The sequence below is a fragment of the Phoenix dactylifera genome, chromosome 6 (genome assembly GCF_009389715.1).
Source record: "Phoenix dactylifera cultivar Barhee BC4 chromosome 6, palm_55x_up_171113_PBpolish2nd_filt_p, whole genome shotgun sequence".
NCBI classification, from domain to species: domain Eukaryota; kingdom Viridiplantae; phylum Streptophyta; class Magnoliopsida; order Arecales; family Arecaceae; genus Phoenix; species Phoenix dactylifera.
Window position 1 is genome coordinate 15,766,673 of NC_052397.1, and position 11,002 is coordinate 15,777,674.

Sequence of the window (11,002 nt, forward strand, 5' to 3'; positions counted from 1 at the left end):
AAATTTAATTAACAAAATATAATTTAGTCTTTTTTTAGAAAAATGGAATGATATATTCTATAGTTGTTCCACTCGCTCGTGACTCCCTCTAGCATCATAACTCAAATATCTGGCATCGGAGGGGATCCAGGCCCAAGAATGGATCTCCATTATTGGGGGTAGGTGGAAGGGAATGAAAGGCAATTATGAGTTCCTTGTGGTAGGTTTCAATCAGAGCCAACGGCGCCCCCATAGAGGTCCACCACCAAGTCCTATAGAATCTTTTGTGGGCTGCTTGAGGGATTTGGCTGTCGTCCCATTCGCTTATATAATACTTGGATGCTGTACTAATCGCTTTAGAAAATAAATATAATATCTCAGGTGGTCCATGGTTGTCCTCCTTAATTAGTGTCTCAAAGGCTTTGTGGAAATTCTCATATTAAATATCACTCGCTAGATGCTTCGTGAAGGTAAGTTTTAGTGAATCACTTTTCCAAGATTACTACAGGCGTTGGCTTCATTAAAAGAAGGAAAGAAGACCAGAACACTAATCAGAAACCCAATTCCGAACCGATGTAGTTTTTCAACGATATTCAGAATTTAAACTCTGAAACTTGTACGAGCTATTTGCGAAGGTGTGCCAACCCATGTAGTTTTACTAACAAGGCTACATTGACCAGAACGCTAACGCAAGAGTAATCATCTTTTTCTGAGAATTTAGAGGATGCATGTCATGACCTCCTGTTCATGAGTAGAAGAGTATGGCCATTGAGTTACGGCACAGATTACTGAAAAATTAAAAATAAAAGCAGCATATTGACTTAAGAATATATTTAGTTAGAAGAAGTTGAACTATGAGATAGAAATAAAAAAGAGCTACTCCCATTCCTATTCGGATTTCAAAGGAAAATGGAAATATCTCAATCCCTTGAAATCCGATCCCTATCCTTTCCAATTATTTAAATCTCATTTCGATTTCGATTCAATCAAAAGCTTCGAGGGATGTGGCCATTCTAATTTCCATTCCAATCCATTTTGATTTTGATTCCAATTCTAATTCCGGTTGTAAACTAAATGTGCTTTATATATCTTGCTTAAATACTTTATCTTTTTACCACATGTTGAAAATGTCTTTAGCTTACCGAGGGCCTTGCCAAAAAGGCTAGCTAGATGGTAATATATAGATTCTTTGGCTCTTTACAAGTATCCGAGATCTACTCAATATATAGCCGATGTGAGATTAAATATACACTTACATGATCCTCACATACTTTTTTTGTTTATGTCTTGACATCCTTACTAAGCAAAGGGTTTAAATTTATTTACAAAAACCACAAATCTAAGCACAAACACTACAATCTGCTTATGGTCAGCTTTAGTAGACCCCATGCTGCAGTGTCTCCTATCCCATTTGAGCCATGGTCTGAGTTTGCTCTGATATCATTTGTTATAATTTGAAAACTCATCGAAAAGATATTATTTGGATTATTTGATCTTGTATAAGTATCTAAAATCTATTCAATGCATAGCAATGTAGAATAAAATACACATACTTACAAATACTCACAAAATGATTTTGAACCAAAAAAATAGAAATAAATAAAAAATTAAGAAAAAAAATAGAAGACCCTGGGAGAATGGAGGAGGACATATCTAACTTTTCAACCCAAATCTTGAGTATCACACCAAGCCCTTGATAGCAGATCATAGTATTATATTTAAGTATTGCAAAAGGCAGCAATACATAGGGATTAAGCCAGAAATTTATTAACCCAAGCACCCCAAGATGAAGTGATTACTGGGGGAACAATTCCAACCAAGATTGGAAGAGGTAAAACACAGCAAAATGCAAATCACATTCCATTAGCTTCCACGCCCGCGCTAATCCCGAAGGTCAGACCAGATCCCTCCAGCTTCTGCGAGGTTACCGCGTCCATCCTCCGAGCCATCTCCTCGCTCATGTGGTTCCTCCAGTCCCCTGCCTCTCCTTTCCTAAAGAATGAAGTAGTCTGCAGCGGCAGCTTCGTGTTGAGCTTGCGCGGCATGCTCCCGGCCAGTTTGCTCAGACTATCAAAACTACAAAGCCTTGTAATCTCCTCGACCACCCCTTCCTTCTCTTCCTCCGGCGAGAAAGGGCACCCCATGAAGTCCGCCAACTTCTTCGCACTCCCCGCCGGCTCCTCCAGCATCTCCTCGTACTTGAGGCAAAACACCTTCTCAGGCCTCCTCAAGCTCTCCCCCCAGTAACCGCGAGCGTGCTCCCATATCGATCCGTAGGGGCTGACGCCATCGCAATACAAGTCGAAAGCTTTGCCGAATGGAATCGGCTCCACGGAGTCGGGCCTCATCTTGTCGTTGAAGTGCCACCGGGAGACGAACACGTCCTTGGGTTCCCGGCAAACGTACAAGAATCGGCCGCCGGCTCCTTTCATGGAATCCGGTAGCAGAGGGTATGGCAAGTGGCTGCTGAGCATCCTAGGGGAAGGCATGGCCTCTAATTTGGACGGCCTGCCGCCGGAGAAGAATCTATCGATGCAGACCACGAAGTCGTGGGGGGTGGAGCGGAGGAGAGGGTGGTCGGCCATGGAGTAGCGGGTTCGGGTCATGATGGCAAAGGCTAGCGCTTTGAGCCAGGTGGTGCCGGACTTGGGGTAGCTCAGCACAAAGAGGTCGTCGAGGCGAGCGTGGAAGTTTTGCTGCATGGCCATGACTTCTGGAAGAGAGTGCTCGGGGATCCAGAAGTCTTGGTATTTTCGGAGGCGGATGGGTATCCAGTCTTGATTTAGAGGCAGGGTTGAGATGAGATCATCGAACTCTTTCCGAGGTTTTGGAGCATCCTCTCGCTTTGCTTCCTCGGGCGCTAAGGCACGTCCGCTATTGGGAATTACGGAAGAAGGCGTGGCCATGACCGAGATCACGCGAAATGGAGGCTTTTTGCAGGTAACCGCGGGAAGCGGGTCTCCTCCTGGACTTGTAGAGCCGAGCCCATGCCTGGTTATTTTGGAATTCTATTAGAATCGCATATTGAAACAGAAACAATTAAAAAAATATCCAATTCGAAATGCCTTCTATTTCCGAGGGTCATATCGGAACCAGTTGAACGAGTCCATGCATGCTGAATTCATTCAGATGATGGATTCGACCTCTTCTTAACGAGAGCAGAAGAAACATGCTAGACTTAAGGATAAAAAAAAAAAAAAAGAAAGGCGGAAAACGAAACAAGAAAAGGTGGGGAAGACAACCATTATATCATGGTGTTACGGGGGTTCCCCGAATTTAGTCCCACATCGGCTAATCAGTGGAAAGGTCTGTGCCTTAAATGGGGGGCTCAATAACCTCTTCTCACCGAGGCGCCTTTTGAAGGGCAAACCCATGAGGGGTGGAATGGGTGGTTCCACCCGGGGCGCCGTCAGAGCGCGGACCCCCGGAAGTGGTCGCGATCCCCGATCCCCAAAGCGGACAATACCTCGGTGAGGACGCGGTCGCTTTTCCTGCTCGGCTGGTGTGTGGGCTGTGCTGGTGACGGGGTGCAAATCCCGCATCAGATGGCGCTAGAAGGAGGGCCTGGCCCTCCGCCTATCCAGCAAGGAGTCGACCCGGGCACAGGACCTTCCCGCTGGGGGGCTGTGTTACGGGGGGTTCCCCGAATTTAGTCCCACATCGGCTAATCAGCGGAAAGGTCTGTGCCTTAAATTGGGGGCTCAATAACCTCTTCTCACCGAAACGCCTTTTGAAGAGCAAATCCGTGAGGGGTGGAATGGGTGGTTCCACCCGGGGCGCCGTCAGAGCGCAGACCCCCGGGAGCGGTCACGATCCCCGATCCCCAAAGCGGACAATACCTCGGTGAGGACGCGGTCGCTTTCCCTACTCGGCTGGTGTGTGGGCTGTGCTGGTGACGGGGTGCAAATCCCGCATCACATGGAACTACCAGTTGTCATCCATCATCATTATATGTAACATTTTTTGTTTTCTTTTTTGAAAGGTGGCATGTCCTTGTTGAACTTACTTCGTGCACGAATCAACTAGTGCTTATTATTATTATTATTATTATTATTTTATTTTATATATATATATATAATATATATATATTTGAGTGCCATCAATCATTCTAAAATGAATCATATACAAAGTTCCTAAATCACACGTTATTTCGATAAAAGACTAAAAAAAATTGGATTGGAGGAAGAGAAACATTGCAGGGACGAGTTAGGTGAAGCCTACTTGCTGCAATAATATTCTACCCTTCTGAAAAAGATGTTTAATGGAAAAAGCCTAATAAACTGGAAAAGTATATCATTCTTTTGCTTATCTCCATGTATCACGCAAGTAATTGCACCCCACAAGTCATGAGCGGAAGGACGAGCAGCCAAAAAAAACTCAAAAATTTTAGATAATCTTTAAACATTACGAATTCTAAAATTATTATTTTGTCTACTCCTTAATTCAAAAGTTTTAGAATATTATAAAAAACTTGATTTTTCTTTTTTGTCGCTAGAAGGAGGAAGCTCAAAAAAAAATTGCAAGAGAAAATAAGAGATATAAATTTTAACTTTAAGTGAGATTTTCTAATTCCACCATATGAAAGATTTTGTAGAATCTTCTATTACTATCGGAAACCAACTAATCCAAAATACTTTGTAATTTCAAAGAATACAAGACATTATACAATGCCATGATTTTTATTTTTCAGAGTACATCCAAATACATCAACAGTGAAAAAGCAGGAAACCTCAATATCAAGCAACAAAGAATCATAAAACTGCAATATATGAAATATAATGTATATAAGATTAATTAAGCATACAAACAGTTCCCAAAGATGAATCGCTTGAGATGCATCACAGATTGCAATTGTATGTTATGAGCAAGGTATACGACCAGTGGTGGCAGCAGCCATCAGTCCCACGTCCATGGGTCAAACCGGATCCCTTTAGCTTTTGCTCTATGAGATGGTCCAACTTTCAAGCCATCTCCAAACTGATCATATGATTCCTTCAATCCCCCAACTCTCCTTTCCTGAAGAATGCTGCAAATGTTTGAGGGGTCACAGTAAGGTGATTCTAGCCTAATTTAGCCTTCGTCGCCTCCAGTTTGCTCAGCTTCTGAAAGCTACACAACCTTATAATTTCCTCCACCACCCCTTCATTCTCTTCCTCAGGGGAGAAGGGACACCCCAATAACTCCGCCAACCTCTGCACGTTCGCCGCTGGCTTTTCCATCATATCCTCATACTTCAAGAACAACACCTTCTCGAGCCTCCTCAAGCTCTCCTCCTAGTACTCGAGAGCGTGGTCGCATACCTCTCCAAACAGAAAAGCACCTTTGCAGAACAACTCAAAGGCCTTTGCAAATGGAACCGGGTTCGCCATCGCCAATATCATCTTGTTGTTGAAGTGCCACCAGGAGCTAGCATGTCCTTTGGATCCCGACAGAGGCACACAATTTGGCAACTTGGTAACGCAAGTGGGTTTGAAGGAACCTAGGGAAAGGCATGGCTTCTAACTGTTTAGTTGGGGAGAGTTCCATTCCTATTCCGATTTTAGATGAGAATAAAAATGTCTCAATCCCTTAAAATCCAATCCCTACCCTCTCCTCTAGTATTCAAATTTCATTCTGACTCCGATTCCGGTCACGAACCAAAAGTTTCGAGGGATATAACCATTCTTATTCTCATTCCAATTCATTCAGATTTTGATTTTAATTTTGATTACGGTTGCAAACCAAATGTGTCCTATATATCTTGCTTAAATACTTTATCTTTTCACCACCTGTTGAAAATGTTTTTAGCTTAGGGGTACAAAATTAAGAGAGAATATATAACAACCTAGGACCACACCCAAAAAGGCTAGCTAGATGATAATATATAGATTCTATGGCTCTTTATAAGTACCCAAAATCTATGCAATATATAGTCGATATGAGACTAAATATATACTCATATGATCCTCACATACTTTTTTGATTTTTAAGTCCTTGCATCCTCACTAAACAAATATTTCAAATTTATTTACAAAAACCACAAATCCAAGCACAAACATCATGATCTCCTCATGGTCAGCTCAAATAGACCCATGCTGCAGTGTCTCCTAACCCATATGAGCCATGATCTGGGTTTGCTCTGATATTATTTGTCACAATCTAAAAATTCATCAAAAAAATGGCTCGTTAAAAAGTATTATTTAAATTTTTTGATCTTATATGAGTATTTAAAACCTAACTTGGGCCCAGTCCACTGCAGGCCCAACTTGGGCCCAGTTGGGCAGTACCCTTGTGGGCCCAACTTGGGCCCAGTTCAGATCCGAACCCGGAACCCGAAATCTGGAACACGAAACCCGAAATCCGAACCCGAAACCCAATAGTATTATTTTTGATTTTTGCTTAGCTCTGAAATTAACAAAGAAATTAATTAAATTTAAACAGGTGAACCTGATCCGCCTACCTGAAGTAGAAGTTAAGCGAGAAGAGGTAAGTAACTTAATACTTCAAAGTGCATTTTTGAAATTATTTGGTAAAATAATTATTAGTGAATTAAATTTCGAAATATATTTTGTATTCAGTAAAATGGGTCACGCATGTTAAATTTTATTTGAAAATCATGTTATATGATCTGAAATCCGTGAATATGACTGGACAATTTATGAAATCTATTTTTATATATATGCATTCTCAGCATAGCTATGATCCGTTATGTTCTGTTCTGGCCCCGCCAATGAGGATTATACGTTGGACATGTCGACTTATAATCTGTGAGAAACCGGTTTCGACACCGTGCCACCAGTGATTGGAATAGTGGATTTGGACACCAGCTGCCATCGGTGGGTAAAAATAGTGGATTTGATACTTTGTGCAACCCATGCCGCTGGGTTACGTGGCCGTAGCCTATTATGTTGAGATTCTGGTATCAGAGTTTTTGAAAAAATGATAATAAGTTTTGAAAATAGTAAAACGATGTTATTTATGATTTATTCCAGACATTATCCTTTATTTTGATCGGATATGCTCTGACCCTACTTTGGGGTATTTTGTTGCTTACTGGGCTAGTGTAGCTCATTATTTTATTTTCTCTATTTTTCAGATCCAGAGGCTTGATCGCACGGGATCGGGGAGTGCGTTAAATTTTTCGATGATTTCTTCAGTTATCAGCATTTTAGTTAGATTAGCTTGGACATTTGAATTATGTTGGCATGTGCTATTTTGAAATTTTGTAAGACTGCTTTTAACCAACTTAAATAATTATGTCATCTTTAAATATCTGTATTTGCTCTGATATGATCTGCTACCTTGCATGACTGTGCGGCCCGTCGTGCGGGTGTGCAGCGTCTGCCGCGCTCCGGGCTCGGGGCGTGACAATTATAAATTGTAAAAGTATTAAAAATCTTGATTATAGAAATCTCTTTATCTATTAGCCAACTAGGAAAAAGAAAGCTCTATGATTTTCAACATCGAAATGCTTGAAAAATCATAGAGAATTCGTGCACGCTAGCACAAAAAATTCAAGCTAATTAGATTCTTCGACCCTCCTCCTATTGCAGAAAAATATATTTTTAAAAAATTCTACCGCAATAAAAATTTTAATTTATCTTTTTAATTAAATTTTTTATTTATTAAAATTTTTTTTGTTAGATCCCATGCAAATTATTCTTTGCAGAAAAATATTGGAGTTGCATTTGATTTGGATTTGAATGCTTACTTTTATAGTCAATTGGCTTTGGCTTTGCTAGCGGATGATTATCTAGAATAGTTGTTTTCATGTTTCCCCTTATATAACATTTCTAATTTGTGAAATAAAATGTTTTAATATACGGGCACATGCAGCATAGCTAGTGTACAAAGAAAATATGAAAATCTAGGCGTCGTTGAAACGGTGAAATAAAATATTAAAAGAAAATCTTAGAAAGCCGACCGACCGCTGTATCTTTATTCGAACATATTTTCTCCCATATATCTTTTCTCCCTCTGACTTAGGCATCGGAGGGCCGGCACCGGAAACCTCGGCCACCGGCTTTTTTGCAGGTCTCCTAGAGGACGCCGTCCGCTGATGGATCGCCACCCACTGCCAGACGACGGAGCTCCTCCCTTCTCACCCAGTGGTCACTCCCGGGTCCAATTTCCAGCAACAGTTGGCGCTAGAGAAAGGGCCCGAGTTGTGGCCATGAAGTTGAGAAGTAAAGAAGCCTCCAATGCTTCCCGGCGTCTTCCACCAAATCCTGGACACTCCGTCCAGAACTCGCCGTCTCCGGTTGACCCGATTCCCCAAGTCCAGCCGGAACAGTTCAACATCCTGGTGCAGCAGGTCCAGGCTTTGGCCGCCGCCGTCCAAGGCCTGCGGCATGAGGAAGCCTCACCTATGCTACCTCCACAGGCCCTGGCCCAACCGGTGCTTCCTCCAAATGGACCGATCCCCCAGGACCAAAATCTTCATGGCTCCTCCAGGGCTAATAATGAAGAACAAGCGTCTCTCCGGAGAGAACTGCCGGGGAGAAGCCTGGACAGAAGGCCGCAGCCTTCGGAGGCTGAGTCAGCTCCGGACCGCCACGAACCGAAGTAGGCTACTGTGACAATCCCCCAGGTTGGAGAGCTCGATAAGAAAGTCGAGAACGTGGAGCGCCAGATTGAAGCGCTTCATAACAGGAAGGCAAGGCACGAGGGTGACTTTGAGTTTACCACCAAGTCTCCCTTTTTCCTGCCAAATCGAGGGTGAGCCAGTCCCACCGAGGTTCAAAATGCCCCAAGTGGAGCCCTACAACGGGACTGCCGACCCCCTCGACCACCTGTAGAGCTACCGAGCCCTCATGGCATTGCAAGGGTCCTCGGAGGCTGTGCTCTGCAAGGCCTTCCCAGCTACCCTTCGGAGAATTGCTCGGCTTTGGTTCTCTGGACTGAAGCCAAGCTCAATATCTTCTTTCGAACAGCTCGGCCGGCAGTTCGCCACCAACTTCGCTGCCAATCGGCACCAGCGGCGAACATCAGATTTCCTCCTGGACGTCAAGCAAAAGGAGGGGGAGTCCCTTAGAGAATACCTCAACCGCTTTACCGCTGCAACCTGGAAGATCCGTGAGCTCGACCAGTCAATAGCCATGTCGGCACTGAAGACCGGAGCTCGCTTCTACAGATTCCTCTTCTCCATTGAGAAAAGCTTCCTCGCCGACTTCACCGAAATGCTGGCCCGAGTTTGGAAATATGCGAAGGCCGAGGAGGCTATCGCCTCTAGGCGGGGCGCGACCGAGCCGGCCTCAAAGAAGCAAAGGAAGCGCCGCGAGGAGCGTTTGGCCGCCCGAGAAGCTGTTCTCTCCGCCGGGATAAGAGCCCGCCTCGGCTGAAGAGCCCGCCTCGGCAGCAGGGACGGCTTCGACCAAGGTCCCCGCCTCGACCAAAATCCCCGCCACGGCCTCGAATGCACTCGGGGAGGTACGAGAATTACACTTCCATCAACGCGCCCCGGGCCGAGATCCTAATGGAGATCGAGGGTCGGGACTTTTTTCGGCCCCCACCCCCGATTCGGGATGTAGGAATCCCGCGCAACTCTAGGAAGTATTGCCGCTTCCACCGGAACCACAGCCACGACACGGAGGATTGTTTCCAGCTCCGAGATAAGATCGAGGCGCTTATCCGCCGCGGGGTGCTCAATCGGTTTGTGAGGAACCGATGTGAGGAAAGGAGGCCAGTGGAAAACGTCATGCCGTCCGAAAATCCAAATGACAACAGGCCCATCGCCGGCGCCATCAATGTCATTGGAGGAGGAAGCTCAGCTGAAGGGCCAGCCGAAGAAGGGGTTCCCCCAAAGCATCCGCGCACTTCTGAAGCCATCTCGTTCTCGAACGAGGACTTGGAAGGGGTTGAAACCCCTCACGATGACGCTGTGGTCATCTCTATGATTGTAAATAAATTTGATGTAAAGCGCGTCTTGGTTGATAATGGAAGCTCGGCAAATATTTTGTACTACCATGCCTATCAAAAAATAGGGTTGACAGAAAACTAGCTTCGAAGAATGAACGCTCCACTAGTCGGATTTACCGGGGACTCAGTTCCGATTGAGGGCGAGATCGGTTTTTTCGTCACAGTTGGGCTCGCCCCTCGAGAAAGCACCGTGAGGATGGACTTCCTTATAGTCCGCCTGCCTTCAGCCTACAATGCCATTTTGGGAAGACCGGGACTGAATGCCCTCCAGGCTATGGTTTCAACTTACCACTTGCTCGTGCGATTCCCCACCGATCATGGGATAGGCGAAGCTCGTGGAGACCAGATGGTAGCCAAGCGGTGCTACATGGCGACCTACAAAGCAAAACCACCGGCTGAAGCATCAAGCCAACAGGAGCTACCGACCGAGGCGCCAACTTAAGCAATGGATCGCATACTGCCCATTGAAACCTTAGATGTGCGGAACGACCTCTAGAAGAAATGGGTAGAGCCTGGTGAGCTTCTTACCCAAATCCCTTTACAGGAAAATTGCTCCGAGCTAACCGTGCAGGTCGGCTCCGGCTTAAGCTCCGGCGAAAGGGAGCGCCTGATCGAATTCCTCCGGGCCAACATGGATGTCTTCGCCTGGTCGCCCGCCGACATGCCGGAAATCGACCCCGAGATCATAGTTCACCGACTCCAGGTGAAACCGACCTGCAGACCCGTGAGGCAAAAGAAGCGGGGCTCCACCCTGGAACGACAGCGAGCGGCGGCCGAGGAACTAGACAGACTCCTCGAGGCCGGCTTCATCCGGAAGGTCTCCTATCCGGACTGGCTCGCCAATGTGGTCCTCATGAAGAAAACCAATGGAAAATGGCGTATGTGCGTGGACTACACCGACCAGAACAAGGCCTGCCCAAAAAATAGTTTTTCCCTCCCAGTATCGACCAGCTCGTCGACTTTACCTCGGGACATCAGCTGCTGACCTTTATGGACACCTTTTCGGGATACAATCAAATCCGAATGGCACCTGAAGATGAGGAGAAGACGGCTTTCATCACCGACAAGGGCACTTATTGTTACAAGGTGATGCCGTTCGGATTGAAAAATGCAGGAGCTACATACC

At 45.2% G+C, this 11,002-nt stretch overlaps 1 protein-coding gene across 1 annotated transcript; it reads right to left on the bottom strand.

Annotated features, from left to right (window-relative positions):
* Positions 1–1,832: 1,832 nt before the first annotated feature.
* LOC120111201 (flavonol 3-sulfotransferase-like) lies at positions 1,833–2,885 on the bottom strand. Its single transcript, XM_039127762.1, has one exon. It carries the CDS (start codon positions 2,883–2,885, stop codon positions 1,833–1,835), a length of 1,053 nt encoding a protein of 350 aa, XP_038983690.1.
* Positions 2,886–11,002: the final 8,117 nt, after the last annotated feature.